The 16,175-nt window shown below is 39.2% G+C and overlaps 1 protein-coding gene across 1 annotated transcript; it reads left to right on the top strand.

The window, feature by feature from the left end:
* Positions 1–7,665: 7,665 nt before the first annotated feature.
* On the top strand, positions 7,666–15,509 carry VAX1 (ventral anterior homeobox 1). The gene is made up of 3 exons (XM_075610210.1): positions 7,666–8,385; positions 10,182–10,369; positions 15,004–15,509. The coding sequence occupies exons 1-3, from the start codon at positions 8,142–8,144 to the stop codon at positions 15,469–15,471; spliced, it is 900 nt and encodes a 299-aa protein (XP_075466325.1). The 5' UTR covers positions 7,666–8,141; the 3' UTR covers positions 15,472–15,509.
* The last annotated feature ends 666 nt before the right edge of the window (positions 15,510–16,175 follow it).

Genomic DNA, 16,175 nt, shown 5'->3' with positions numbered 1-16,175 from the left:
TTGGGAAAGGACAAAAAAAACAAAAAATCAAATAAAAAAGTGTGTTGGGGGGTCTGGAGAGGAGGAAACAGCAGGCTCCGCCCACTTTATATCCATCCAGAACCTTCCATTTACCAGCAAACCTCCAACTTTATCCTTGTAACATATTCGTTTTTGCCAAGTCCCCTCAATAACACAATTGATACCCATTCAGAGTATTTAGAGGCAATCCAAGCATCTTTAAAAAAAATTAAAACATTATGTTGTTTCAATATATGCAGCATTTAATACCTTTATTGAAAATGAAATACCTTTGCTGCGGATCAATTGGTTCTCTCGTTATCGATCAACAAAATCCTGTTTCCCAGGGTTCACTAAATGGCTGCCTTTCAGTTTCAAATCAATCCTCCAGTCACTGTAACTCAGCAGCTACAATGTATCCTGATATCACTATGGTAACATTATCTATTGTTACAGTTTACAGCTCAAACTTCTGGGAATATTGCCAACAAATTATCACAAACAGGAAAGTCTTACAAAAATCTGGCCCGGCTGGGGAGGTGGGCTAAAGCCTGCAATAGAAATCAAAAGATGCTCAGTATATTACATCTCATTAAAAATGTTGGTAAGTATTATCTAATCTTATCTACAGAACTGATTTATTTTTAAAAAATAATTTAAAAAAAAACCCACACAAGTAGGATATCGCTTGGATCACTCTTTGATAAAGCGCCTACCAGGCGAGAAACGCGTCACAGGACTTTTTTGCTACATTTTTGCTTTTATGCATAATAAATCATTTTTTTTCACCTGCCTCCAGCCCTAAGTTCATTGCTGTGCTCAGCCTTCTATCCTATTTTTGCTATTTCCATTCCCGGACTGAAGCCCGCTATCGCCGGAACCCAGACAGATTCTACTACCGGGAGTATTTGTACTTACTCTGATTACAACGGGACTTTCCTCCAACAGCCTGTGTGTTCACATGTCCATGCTCCCGCAGCACGAACCGACGGGAGGAGATCTGGGCACCTTTACAGGGTGAGTTCTGTGGTTATGGGACTGGTCCTTAGGTTGCTCGGCTTTTGGTCTCTTCCATGTCGGCTTGTTTTGTATTGTATTGTATGTCTTTATTTATATAGCGCCATTAATGTACATAGCGCTTCATAGTGGTAATACATGTGGTAATCAAATAAATAACAGATAATATAAATAACAGATCATGGGAATAAGTGCTACAGGCATAAAAGTAACATTAAGGAAGAAGAGTCCCTGCTCCGAGGAGCTTACAGTCTAATTGGTAGGAAGAACGTACAGAGACAGTAGGAGGGAATTCTGGTAAGCGCGTCTGCAGGGGGCCAAGCTTTATGTAACATGTGTCCAGTATTATCCCCTGTGCTATTCATGCGCTTCTTTAAGCAAGTGTGTCTTAAGGTGGGTCCTAAAGGTGGATAGAGAGGGTGCTAGTTGGGTACTGAGAGGAAGGGCATTCCAGAGGTGTGGGCAGTCAGTGAAAAAGGTTTAAGGCGGGAGAGGGCTTTAGATACAAAGGGAGTTGAAAGAAGACATCCTTGAGAAGAACGCAAGAGTCTGGATGGTGCATAACGAGAAATTAAGGTTGAGATGTAAGGAGGGGCAGAAGAGTGTAAAGTTTTAAAAGTGAGAAGAAGAATGGAGTGTGACATGCGGGATTTGATTGGAAGCCAGGAGAGGGATTTCAGGAGGGGAAATGCTGAGACAGATCTAGGAAAGAGTAGAGTGATTCTGGCAGCAGTGTTTAGGATAGATTGTAGGGGAGACAGGGGAGAGGCCGGAAGGCCGGACAGCAGTAGGTTACAGTAATCAAGACGGGAGAGAATGAGGGCCTGAGTCAGAGTTTTAGCAGTCGAGCAACAGAGGAAAGGGCGTATCTTTGTTATATTGCGGAGGTTTTAGATATGTGTTGAATGTGAGGGGCGAATGTGAGAGAGGAGTCGAGTGTGACCCCTAGGCAGCGTGCTTGGGCTACTGGGTGAATAATCGTAGTTCCAACAGTAATGTGGAAGGAGGTAGTAGGGCCAGGTTTGGGAGGAAGTATGAGGAGCTCTTTATTGCCATGTTGAGTTTATGGCGACGGAGGGCCATCCAGGATGATATAGCAGAGAGACATTCAGAAACTTTGGTTTATACAGCAGGTGTAAGGTCGGGTGTTGAAAAGTAAATTTGTGTGTCGTCAGCATAGAGGTGATATTTAAACCCAAAAGATGTTATTAGGTCACCTAGAGAGAGTGTGTACAGAGAAAAGAGAAGAATGTTTCTGTGTCTAACATCAGGTGAGCGGGATGCTATATATACACGTGATTGGGCATTATGGATGGATTATAGTCACCATTATCTTTACATTGCTTATGGTTCTGGACTTTTAACTTAGACAGTTATTCCACACCCTGTTATATTGGAAGCACTATTCATGGCTTCGAACAGTGGCAAGTTTAGTATGGCAAATTGAGCTGATTTCAAATAATCTCACAAGTAAAGTATTTTTTGAAATAATTTTTTTAAACGTTAACTTTTTCACTGTAAGGCCTTGTCTCCACTGCTCGCGGTTGTGCGCACTATGGCATGCACATGGTGAACAAGATACAGCCCCCTACGGGGCCAGCCCCAGTCACTGCCTGCAGGAAGCGCGACGCGCGACCGCCTTTCCCAAAAGATATGTGGCCACGTCACAGATGCGGTTCAGCCAATGAGGGCGAACCAGCAGTGTGATGTCATGGCAGCGTTTATTTGGGTTTCCATAGAAAGGTGGAATTGCACCGGTGTCAGTTTTATTTATTTGCATCCTGTTCAAAAAGTGAATATATTTTGCATGTCTGCTAATTAGCTAAATTCAAGAACATCAGCTACTTGTTCTTACCTGTTTGACTAATGAATGTGCAACTAAATACACTAAATTACTAAATACACAATGAATAAAACAAGGACAACAATTCACCTGCGGCTTTGAGAACTGACACACAGTCTTCTCAACACAAGACATTAGGTTAAGATAGGGGGGGGGGGTGGTAACTCCAAAGCATTTGTTTATTGTGGCTCAAATGAATCTATTAAACCAGGGGTAGCCAACTCCAAACCTCTTTGAGTGAGCCATTGATTGAGCCACCTGTGCTGAAGCAGGGATATCCTGAAAACCTGACCTGTTGGTGGCCCTTGAGGACTGGAGTTGGCCACCCCTGTATTAAAGGTACCACTGTACTTAGCATAGAGTGTCACTGATACAGAAGCATTTTCAGAACAACTCTCTAAGTTTCTTTTAAGTGACCCTTCTATGAAGTTTATGGGGTTATGTAGGAAAGTCTCCTGACTGCAAAACTGAAGTTACAAAGCAGCCCCAGACATGCTGTACCAAAGAAAAAGTTATTGTTTTCATCACCTTCTCTAGGTACCTTTAAAGTCCTACAAGAATGAATTTATGTTACATAGGGGTAGATCCTCAGAGCTCTGGTAATTTTAACCTAATAACGTTATGTTCCCGAAATAGGGAACAGACGTTATTTTTCTTCTTATAAAAGGGGATCCTCAAAGTTAATGAGATGCAAAAATAACGTCTGTTCGTCAAAGTAGCGGCGCTAATAACAGGGATTTTGATGTCTCAGAGACACGTTCTCCAATGCTCATACGCACTGGTCAACCTTTAAAGTGCGTTATTAAGGTTGCGCTATTAACAGAGATTTTAATGTGCGTTACTAAAAGCTAATGCAAATCTTGTTATAATATTGAGAAAGTTATCATTTTTACACTTATTAACTGTTTCACTTAATTATATGGCACATAACGTAATAATTAGAGAGGGATGCATTTTTGGGGCGGATTTGGATTTGCTGCGGATCATCCGCATCCTTTCCGTGGATCAATCTCAAAAAGGGCGATTGCCTTTTCTGGGTTTTTCTTCGTTGACAGTGCAATCTGTGAATTCCGCAATCCGCGGGTGGATTTTAAGAATCCAATCCGCTCGCGGAGTGCTGAATCCAAGGATTAGTTTCTTAAAATCTACCAGCGGGATGCCGAGTCCGCGGATTGTATTGGTAAAATCCACCAGCGGTTTCTATCCAATGGCGGTTTTTGATAAATCCGCACAGATTGAAACTGGAACAATCGACCAATGGATTTTACACAGCGGAACGAATTTTGAACGGAAAGCTCTGGAAATTCAGAGGAATGGATTTTTGCAGTTTTGCCCATCTCTAGTAATAATGGCTGCATAAAACAGCAGTGTGCAAACTGGGGGGGGGGCGTGCCCCCCAGTGGGGCACGCCATTGTCTGCGGGGGGTTTACAGAGGCCCCGTACGCTTCCCGAAGGCACTTAAATGAAGTGCCGGGGAAGCGGCGAAGCCTCGGTAAGCTGCACTTACCTTGGCTCCGGCGGCTGCTGGAGACACGTCGCCATGGCAACGCAGCGTCAAATTACGCCGCAAGGTCATGTGATGTCACGTTGCCATGGCCGAGGTAAGAGGGGGGGCACGGAGATAGGGGAACAGCTAGCAGGGGGGCGCAGGGAAGAAAAATTGCGTTCCCCTGGTATAAAGTATGGGGGTATAATAATGTATATCCATACATACCTCAACAATATACATTAATATATAATTTTTTATCAATGTACAATTAAAAAAATGAAGGAAGGACATAATTCATTTTTTTTTATTGTACATGAATAAAAATGAAATATTAATGAATATTGTGGAGGTATGTATGGATATACATTATTGTACACCCATACATTATACAGTCATTATTACATTATATACCGTATTAGTTCAAACATACATATCACTTTAATCACTAACAACAATAATACAGTTTATGATGTGTTTCAAACATTTATATGATCCATAAATACAGTGTTCGACAAACCTATACATTTGCACGCCCCGGGCGAGTGGATTTAACATCGTGGCGAGCTCCTATTGGCCCAAGAAGCACACGTGTGGTACTAGGTGGCGAGTAGATTTTTTGGTGATTTGTCGACCACTGATAATATATATATTTGTGGGACAAGTGTAACTTTTTGTAATGAAAGGGTTAAATCCTATACTAATTACATTGCTTTTAGGCTATTCCGAGAAATAGCTCAATGATAATCAGGGCCTGGATGTGACTAACGCCATCTTTTGGAAGGTGCTAAATATCATAGCATTATTCCCATGTGCTAATATAAACAGAAGTCTGAGGATCTGCGTTGTTCGCTAAACTGCCCATTGACATATGATTTGTATATGAAGAAGCCTAAAGTCCAATTAGATTTATCGTTCCCTTATTTTTAAGGAAAATTGCTGAACATCGTAGCACTAAACACCTTTGGGGATAAGCTTTTTGGATACCAATAAGCTAAAAATAGACATCACGTTAAAAATGTAATGAACTTCTCAGCATTTAACCCATAGTGACATAATAGATGAGGTTGAAAAAAGATATGTTCATCTAGATAAAGTAGCAATACTACATTCCCCCTTTTTTCTTTTCTTTTTCTTATTTGCATATGTAAAGCATGTGACGATTTATAATTCTACATTCTTACCTAAGCTGGCAATCGTTTGGTGCTCCTGTTAATAAATCTGTAAAAACCCTGATTGTGTATTTAGCGTAATGGCCACCTTTCAGTTTCAACCAGTCCTTCAGTCAGAGTAACTCAGCAGCTACAATATAATCTTATATTACTAAGGTAACATTATCTATTGTTACAGTTTGCAGCTCAAACTGCTTTGAACATTGGCAACAAATGAATACAAACAGGAAAGTGTTGTAAAGATCTTGCACTGTTGGGGCAGTGGGTTAAAGCCTGTGATAGAAAAACCAAAGAATACTCAGTAGCTGAGTTGAATTAAAAAAATTGTCACTTTTATCTAACACTACAGAACTGATTAATTTAAAAAAACAAAACATATAAGATTTCAAATGTTTTGCTGCATTAAACCTATGTTAAATTTAGACAACAGATACTTATTCTATATTTTTATTTACAGTTTAGGTTGGAAATCATAAATGGTCCCTTGCGCTTAATGTGCGCTTAATGTGCACTTAATGTGCACTTAACCCCTTTACAGCCAGAGTAATATTTCCACAGGGAAGATGAGGCACTTTTTGGTTCAGGCGCCGATGCTCTTTTGCCCTGTCGGACCCATTGTAATTGTATTGTTCTGCTCTGTATAATACTGTGTACAATCCGACAGGTTTATCACGTAATGAAAATAGTCACTATTATTCTTGTCATTAACGGTATTATGTATGCTGTGCTGGGTGATGACACCTTTAACCTGTAGTGCTAACATTTTATTCTTATATTGTTCTTTCTTTATTACATTAATTACAGGGAACCAGATTTTCTGGCAAAACTACAAACATGCACAGATACTGAACAAAATGTTGAAATGCCCCCAGGGATCTCCTAATATAGGGTTGCTCAACTCCAGTTCGCAAGCCCTCCTCCCCCCCCCCCCCCCCCCCCCAACAGGTCAGGTTTTAAAGATATTCCAGCTTCAGCACAGGTAGCTCAGTGACTCTGATTGAGCCACCTGTGCTGAAGCAAGGCCTGATTGAGCCACTTGTGCTGAAGCAGGGATATCCTAAAAACCTGACCCCTTGGGGGGTCTTGAGGCCTGGCTGAGCACCCCTTTCCTAACACATACACACAACCAAATTAACTGCTGTAAAGTCACAATGACCTCATTGCTTTGCTCTGCAATGTGCTGGCCCATCTGACAGGCGAAGGGTTAAACACATTGACCCTACTAAAACTTGTCTTTACATTATTTGCAGGGAATTCTTTTTCCTCCCCTCCCAAGCCCTACAAATCCTCCTGAATGGGGGCGAGAGCTATATGTGGCCTTTTCACCCTGCCAAGAACCATTGGCAGACACCCACACTCTAGAGGGCTGTGTGTTAATACAGGTCCTATTAGATAATTACCATCTTTCAATCCTTTTCTCTCTCCACATTCCTCATAAAAGAATGAATAAGCAGAACTGCAATAAGGGGGCTTCAGCAAGGTGAGAACAAGGACTGCACCATGCTCTTTGCACAAGGGCATTGATTTGAATTGAGCCATTGTGGCCTAATCAATGGTATTATTGGATTACTTGCTGTTTCTGTTCTCAGAGATGCTGCAGAAGGGACAATGAAATAGTCAGGGTAAAACTTTTTCTCCTTCACTGCAGAATATGCAGCACGGATTTGCACTGGATTTTGTTTCTCTCTCTCTATCTCCTTCTCTCTTTCTCTTCTCTTTAACCTTTTGGATTTAGGAGGTTTGCTCCTTATGAACAGATTGGTTTTTGAAAAAGTATTTGCTCTGGTCAAGAGGCTGGAAGAGAGCACACAAGTGCTGGAAATGGCTGTTCGAGCTGAAGGATAAAAAGGGACATTTCTGCACTTTGGGTACTTATTTTGTATATATATTTTATTTTTCAAATGCAACAAATTTAAGTTTGCCTTTAATTAGGCGAATTTATATGTGTGGGCTTCGCTTTCCCAACAAAAGAATATCATTTGAAAGTCATCAGAAATTGAAGGAGCAAAAAATATATAGGAAATTAAAGAAGAAACTCTCAGAGCTTGCACTGCTTCTGAAATTTGAGAATGAATCTGAATCTGGTTTAACAAAGAAAAGTTGTTGTTATTTATTCCTGGATGTCCTCTCCTGTGATTGTCTCTGCACTGTGTATCCTGCACTCAAAGACCAATCATTTCACTTTTATTTGCTGGCTAAACTCTGCTTGATTGGGGACAAGCGCAGAAACTATCCATTTGTGATCTAATATATTATCCAAACAATTTAGTGTATTCATGAGGTAACCTAAATGTGGAGGCTTCAAAATTACCCGTAATCAATCGAAGCATCGAGTGAGCGACCCCTCTATGAGTGTAACTGGATGTGTGAGTAATAAGGCAGGCATTAAATCATTTTAGAGTTCTACTTGATCAGAGAGCCTGCTGGACACTAAAGGCTCCAGTCCCAACACATGCATCTCTGTCTTCCAGGGTTAAGGAACTCTGCTTCCTCCAAGGCTACACAAGCGGATCCATGATCCTTGGTCTGCTGGTCCCACAATCTCCCACCACCAAGTAACAACTCAGATATCTTCTTCTCTGCCACTTCCCTGTGTGTGTGTGTGCTTTTTTTTTACACTATATGTTTGAGAAACCAGGCAAAATGGACGTTAGGTGCAACTCTAATGCAGAAGAGAGCAACAGGATCTCAAAGACTGGACATAAGGAAGGGAAGGAAGGCAAAGATAATCAGGGGAATCTTTCCACTTCTTATTTGAAGGAGCAGCAAGGCAGTTACCCAGCTTCTGGGTCTTCGGAAGGATGCACAAAAACTAAAAGCAGTAGCAATGCTGACCCAGAGTACTGCAGAAGGATACTCGTCAGAGGTATATTTCTTACCACTTTCCATATTTCTAATTTAATCTTTTTTTTTCAGCAATATCTCTTCTGTTCTCTCACTGCTTCCAATACTGTATGCCCTTCTTTTCTGTTCCTGATGAATAATGGGTGTTTTGCACTGTTGGGAAACAAGTTCATTGTGCTATACTGCATTTACTCTTATTTTTCCTTGTTACATGTAACTTTCGGTATATGCAGCAGCCTTTTATATTCATATGTTATTAATGTTATTTACAACTGTTTTTTATTTTATTTTTTTTACGTTTCTCGATAGACGTGGAGAAAATAAGCAAAATGTAACCACTAAGATAAAATATTATTTTAAGTTTTTCAGATGCTAACAGATAATTTAAACATTAAGTAAAAAAAAAAAAATAGGCATAAAATCAATCAACCCTCTTCTACCAAAACGCTAGTTTTGTCCAAATATTATTTAATTACAAAATCTAGGGATCCAACTGCATGTCGAACAATTCTGCACTTCAGATTTTTCACGTTTTTTAATGATTCTCTGTAATATTTGTCAAATAAAAGAGCCGTTTCCACATTTCCTCGGCAGAATGTCAGGATTTCTATATTACTTTACATTCAACCGAGTTCCCCAGAAACCAACAATAAAGAAATACCTTAAGTTTTGTAAAACATTTTAATACTTTTTCCCCTTAAATCAACAAATAGGGTACACATAATCACATAATTGGTGGAAATAAACAAATATATATATATGTGTATGTGTGTTTTATGCATATATGTGTTTATATGGGTGTGTGTGTGTGTGTATATATATATATATATATATATATATATATATATATATATATATATATATATATATATATATATACACATGTGTGTGTGTTTTTTTTTTTATATATATATATACATACATATACAATTTAGTTTTATATTATTGTTGTTATGATTATTATTATTATTATTATTATTATTATACAGCTAATACACGTTCGTTTGCACCCGATTGACCCTAAATTGGTGTCATATAAAGACATTGATGTTTCATCGCCAGTGGTTTCCCAGTGTGAGAAATATTATTTGAGATAGACGGGTACCGGTGTATTTTTTTAAATCAGGACATGTTACATTCTCCAATTATTCCCCTTGTCCCACACAGTGTGGATATTATTTAAGCAGAATTTTCCTGTTGGGTGTCAGGTTTCAGGATGAGTCCTATTGGGAATAGTTTGGGGGTAGTGAAGGTCTGAGGGGTACAGCTGAGATAACTGCACTAATTTAATCCAGAAACTGAAAAATCAGGATATTTTTGTGTGTGTCGCAAACCCCCAACAAATAAGAATCTTGTAAATCTACAATTATACTATTATAATTCCTTGATGTTGATTGATCTTACACATACTAAATGTCCAGGCTTTTTTTGTGGAGAAATATGAGAGAGAAGAATCAAAAAAGAAATACAGTTGGAGGACAGGGAAGTGTGAGAGAGGAAGGGATACTGCACATGTATGTCATATTTGTATTAATTCAATATGTGTCTAACAGGAAAGTAAACTCTTTGTAATACGTGCTGTAGCTATTATATTAAATAGAAGTGTATACATTGTACAATAGATAGCCTATAGCAATATGATAAATATATCTGATTGATCAGGGGGTAGGAATTCTTATGGACAGCCAGCGTTTGAAACCTATAAGGCAATAAGAGTGTTGGAGAGAGGGGACTTCTGTTATATGACTTAGATACTCTTGTTTATTATTACCATATTGTATGGGCAATGTACAAACTGCATCTGTCTATATTTGTCAGATGCCAAAGGTTCAATCCGAGAAATTATTTTACCAAAAGGACTGGACCTTGACCGGCCCAAAAGAACAAGAACCTCCTTCACAGCTGAGCAGCTGTACCGACTGGAGATGGAATTCCAAAGGTGCCAGTATGTGGTGGGCAGAGAGCGAACAGAACTGGCCAGACAGCTCAATCTATCTGAAACTCAGGTAAAGGTTCTAGCCAATAAAGTGTCAAACCATGTCAGTCAGATACAGTGCAGAGAACACCGCCATATCTGTCAAATAAATACATCTTCATTTATTTCACCTCCATTTTCTGTCTTTGAGTTGAAGCATCAGTTTGCACCATGTACACTTTTATAGACAGTCCTTCCTAAAGGATGTACACGTATACAGATACTGATGTTATTAGTGTATGCACAGGGATATTCTCTCATTAGTGGGTACTGACAGTGGACAGTACAGACAGAAGTACACAGACATGCCCCTGATTCAATTCATTCCTCTCTTTTAAATCCTTGTTGCACACTTGGAGTTGTGTTAACGTCACACAATCCTCCTGGATGGATAAGGGTCTGTGTATTGTGAGAGCAACCTATTGCAACGAGAGTATCCATAACCTGTAACACAAGTCAAGGGTAATCCAAACAGTAAAAGTAAATAAGAGGGCATACTTACAGTTGTGCATTTAGTTTTTTTGTACTTAGCTGCAACAACAGATATTGTAATATCCGTGCTATAACTAAGTTATAACGATATGTAACAAAAATAAACCGCACAAAGGTAAATATATAAATACTGACACAGTAAATCTGCACAATGTCACCATTTACTGTGAGTCCCACATTGCAACAACATATAAGAGGGACTTTCCCTATAGATAAACAAACACGCACACACTGAGATTTAAACAACATGACACAAAGAGATGCAAACACAAGCAGACACAGGGGGAATCTTTATCAGAAGTCTCCCTGCTGCAAATAAAACATTGTCAATAATTAGATTTTTAATATCATAAAGCCACCTCTTCATTCTCTCTCTTTCATTTCCTCCAAGCCAGTTGAATCATGGTAGCAGGGGACATTTGATAAGTAGCTTTCAGTATGTCAGATTTTGCAAAATAACCAGGAGAAAGGACACGTTTGTTAATTTGAATTCTTAATCTAGAATTTCACATCCACATGGGTCTCTTCTTCAGACAAAGACACAGAGACAAACAGATTCACCAACTAGATACACTTTTGCACACGCACAAGCACCCATGCAGATAGAGAAACACAGCACACTCATGCACAGACACACTGTGCACCATTTCTAAACACACCAGCTCACGCCTTCAAAGCAACTGTTCTATCTTCTGCTACCTTTCACTAAAACCATCACCCCATGCTCCACTTGCCACCCTTGTTGGGCCAGTTCTGCTTCCAAAATACCTCGCAAATCTCCTTGCAACAGCCGGATTTGACTTTCTTTAATAACTCTGATGCTGTTTGCACGAGTGTTTTCCGCAGGGTGACTGAAATATCCCCCAGTATAACACTTTGAGTAAAATAATGAGATAAAAGATTTAAAAAAAAAAAAAAACAGTTTAGAGGGGGTGAGGTTACCCTGGTGTGTAAGTGCTACCGCTTCTGGTTCAAATACAAGTATTAAAGCTACAAAAGTAGAAGTGTTCTCTTTGTTAACTCTGGAACTACCTTATACCTGGAAATTATATATTTAGGGCCAGCTGATGTATATTAAATGTAGCTCACACGACTTATCAATCTCCTTGTTCATGTGTGCAGTTTATTATGGAACTGGTGATATGTTTGGTCAAAATGAATGTGTGCTACACATAACAAAGATCCTTGCCCTAGTAACGGGAGTACATGCATTTATTGCAAATGTTTACACCTCAAGCGACTATATTTGCACAGTAAATGCTATGATTTTAACCCACTTGCTACTACTGCGGTGCCCTACAGTCCATTAATAAATATCTGCACAGAGCCAGAGCACTGGGAATCATAATAAATTATATACGTATGTATCTGTTATTATATTGGTAAGATCTTACAAAAAATATTACATATATTAACTGCATACTGGAGTAATAGTCGCAGACAGCTGTCAAAACACAATTACTCATGTCATTATTGATCTAAAATAATGTCACAATCAGACAATATAAGAGAAATATGAGAATATATCAGAGACATAGGTTTCTACATAAGATACTATAGCTCTCCTAATACAAACATGCTATTTACACATAATAAAGATGATACAAGTGTACAATGTTCAGATTTAGTTATAAACAGTAACATTTTGATGTAACAGAATTAAAGGAGCAATTCAAGCAATATTCTGTGTTTTAAAAAATAAATAAATAAATCTGTTCTGTAGTATTAGATAATACTTACTACCTTTTTTGTTTTAAAATCCAACCGGTAATGCTATTTTAATGAGTTTTAATATTCTGAGCATCTTTTGATTTGTATAGCAGGTTTTAACACACACCCCCAGCAGTGCAAGATATTTACAACACTTTCCTGTTTGTGATCATTTCTTGCCAATATTCCCAGTAGTACAAGCTACAAACTGTAACAATAGATAATGTTACCTTAGTAATATAAGAATACATTGTAGCTGCTGAGCTACACTGACTGAAAGATTGATTTGAAACTGAAAGACAACCATTTAGTGAACCCTTGGAAGCATGATTTTGCTGATTGATCATGGAAGAACGAATTGATCGGTAGTTTAGGTCATTAGTTTTCAATAAAGGCAATAAAAGGCTGTATATATTAAACCTACAATAATATATATTTTAATTTTTTTATTTTAACATGCTTTGATTGCCTCCCCATTCTTACAGAAACCAAGAGATGTTATAAATATGTATAATATAATTAGACAATGAACTACAAAGTAGAGGGAATTTCTATAAAAAAAAAAAAAAAAAAAAATATAGCAAATCACCCCAAATAAACGTCTTTTGGATCTCAGCTAGAGATTAGTGGGTTTCAATAATGTAAACACCATCGACAATGTGACACCACAATTTAAACAGATTTTCTGAGGTCGATTGGAATGTAAAGTAAATAGGATATAATCTATTGTACTCAAATACTTCAAATGATTGGAGGGGAATGTGTTGAGTTTGTGCAGCGTCTCAAGGTCACTCTCAACCTACAAACTGATTACCTTGCGCTATTAAATTATATATTATATGTGGGCTGTTTGTTTTTTTACGTTAGTATAGTTTGATTTATTTTTTTCGGAAATGATTAAGAGATCATCAAAGCAGAAAAGTAGAGAAATTATTGTGTGTGTGTGTGTGTGTGTGTGTGTGTGTGTGTGTGTGTGTGTGTGTGTGTGTGTGTGTGTGTGTGTGTGTGTGTGTGTGTGATGCGAATGTACGTAATTTGTCATGTAACTGTATATTGTTCATCACTATATGGTATGTCCAATTATTTGATGTTATGATGTTTATGTTATGATAAAGCAGTAACTATCCTGGGGCATGTAGACTATCGTTAGACGGTCACTAATAGAAAGGCTGACAGAAGTTTGGGTGAAACCCCAGTAAAAATCCCATTTGAAGCCAGAACCGTTTAACAAAGAGAAACATCTTGTGTCCTGACTGCTAGGTGTGTGACTGCTAGGTGTGTGTCTGCTAGGTGTCTGCTAGGTGTGTGACTGATAGGTGTGTGTCTGCTAGGTGTTTGCTAGGTGTGTGACTGATAGGTGTGTAACTGCTAGGTGTGTGACTGCTGGGTGTGTGTCTGCCGGCAAAAAGAAAATCACAAACCCCAAAGTGTCTCTCTAGTTTCAGTTTTTCTCCCTGTTTTACTGCACTTAACGGTCCTTGCAGCAGAGACATTTATGGAAATACAAACTGTACATTGTATTTATATTCTGTTATTCCTCGGAATATTGTGGAGGAGTTAAAGAAAAAATAGTATTACCTGTCTGATGCATTACATGGTGTTTTTACAATCTGATGCAATCTATCTATCGTATACCTGCATAGCTACCTATTTACTAATATCTATCTATCTATCTACCTACCTACCTACCTACCTACCTATCTATCTATCTATCTATCTATCTATCTTATTGTCTATACACAGTATATTCTCTGTGTTTATTTCTGGATTCTGGCTCCTAGTTAAAGCTTTTCACCTGTTTCCATCTCAGTCATTCACACTTCCCACTTTTTGAGGGTTTAGTTCCATTCGTTGTTGGTATTCCCCTTAGTGTCCCATTGTCATTATCGGTCCTATCTCTGGTGTCACGGGGCTTTGTCCCCTGTGTCCTTTACCTGTCCTATCCTGGTGTCACAGAGTCATGCCCCCCTGTCCTTTATCTCTGCTGTCACAGGGTCTGTCTCCCCCTGTCGTATCTCTGGTGCCACAGGTCTGTGTCCCCAGTTTTTGGAGGTTTTTGTTTAAGTCTTTGTTGGTATTCCTCTTAGTGTCCCGCTGTCTTTTATCTGTCCTATTCATGGTGTCACAGGCTGTATCCCCCTGTCCTTTACCTGTCCTATGCCTGGTGTCACAGAGCTGTCCCCCCTGTCCTATCCATGGTGTCACAGTGCTGTCCCCCTTGTCCTTTACCTGTCCTACCCTGGTTTCACAGGGCTGTGTCCCCCTGTCCTTTATCTCTGGTGTCACAGGACTGTGTCCCCTGTCCTATCTCTGATGTCACAGGGCTGTGTCCCTCTGTCCTATCTCTGGTGTCACAGGGCTGTGTCCCTCTGTCCTATCTCTGGTGTCACAGGGCTGTGTCCCTCTGTACTATCTCTGGTGTCACAGGGCTGTGTCCTAAGCTTCTCGCTGCTCTCCTTCCAGGTGAAAGTTTGGTTCCAGAACAGGAGGACAAAGCAGAAAAAGGACCAAGGCAAAGACTCCGAGCTGCGCTCTGTGGTATCTGAAACTGCAGCCACCTGCAGCGTCCTACGGCTCCTGGAACAAGGTCGCCTGCTGTCCCCCCCTGGCCTGCCAGGACTACTACCCCCTTGTGCAGCAGGTACCCTGCGTGGCCCAGGCAGCTCAGGTCCTGGAAACCCATCCCACCCTGCAATGACTAGTGCACCTCCACGCCAGCCCGGACTCCACGCCTCCCCCACGGGGCACAGCATCTTCAGCATGCCCGTGCCATCTCTACTAGGCACTGTGGCCAACCGGCTCTCCTCCAACCCATTGACAATGGCAGGGAACCTCCAGGAGCTGTCAGCCCGGTACCTCAGCTCCTCTGCCTTTGAGCCCTATTCCAGGAGCACCAACAAAGAACTCCTGGGGAAAAAAGACCTGGACTGACTTTAAGTATTCTATGTATTTATATTTATAGGAATATGGACACACACATATATAACGGTATATATATATATATATATATATATATATATATATATATATATATATATATATATATATATATATATATATATATATATATATATATATATTCCCATCACACACAGTAAACTGTACATAAGCTTAAAATAATTGAAGTCATAATGTGATTTTGAGATTCATTTCCGAAAAAAGAAGTAACTAGACCTAAAGAAAATATAATGCAATTAATATCAAACAATAGCAAGTGAGGTCATTTGCAGGCAATCTTTTATATCTTTTTAATTAATCCATTCTTAGCAGACACTTCTGGTACATTATACTGTTTCTCTGGACTCTCAGTGGTTTTTATGTTCTATATGTACTAATATGAAAAGAGGTTGGTGTATTTGATCAGTTTATTACTTGACACATTATTACCAGATTGGTTGTTTGGGAGAATAACATCACGTGGGTTAAAACGGGTTACATGTCATATCTTTCCAACTGCTATTCTCACAACTGAGTTTAATACAAAGGACTGTGTGTTATTTAAAGGATTACACTGCAAAATGTGTTCCGTGTTAAGGCCAGCAATGCAGATTTAATTATTTTCTTATGCGTTGAGATTTTTTACATGCAATAATAGTTTTAAGCAAAGCAGGTAAATGTTTATGGCCCTTCGCGTT

This window comes from Ascaphus truei, chromosome 8 (genome assembly GCF_040206685.1).
Source record: "Ascaphus truei isolate aAscTru1 chromosome 8, aAscTru1.hap1, whole genome shotgun sequence".
In the NCBI taxonomy this organism is placed as follows: Eukaryota; Metazoa; Chordata; class Amphibia; order Anura; family Ascaphidae; genus Ascaphus; species Ascaphus truei.
The sequence above is the reverse complement of the archived record's forward strand: the minus strand, read 5'-3'. Positions and strand labels throughout refer to the sequence as shown.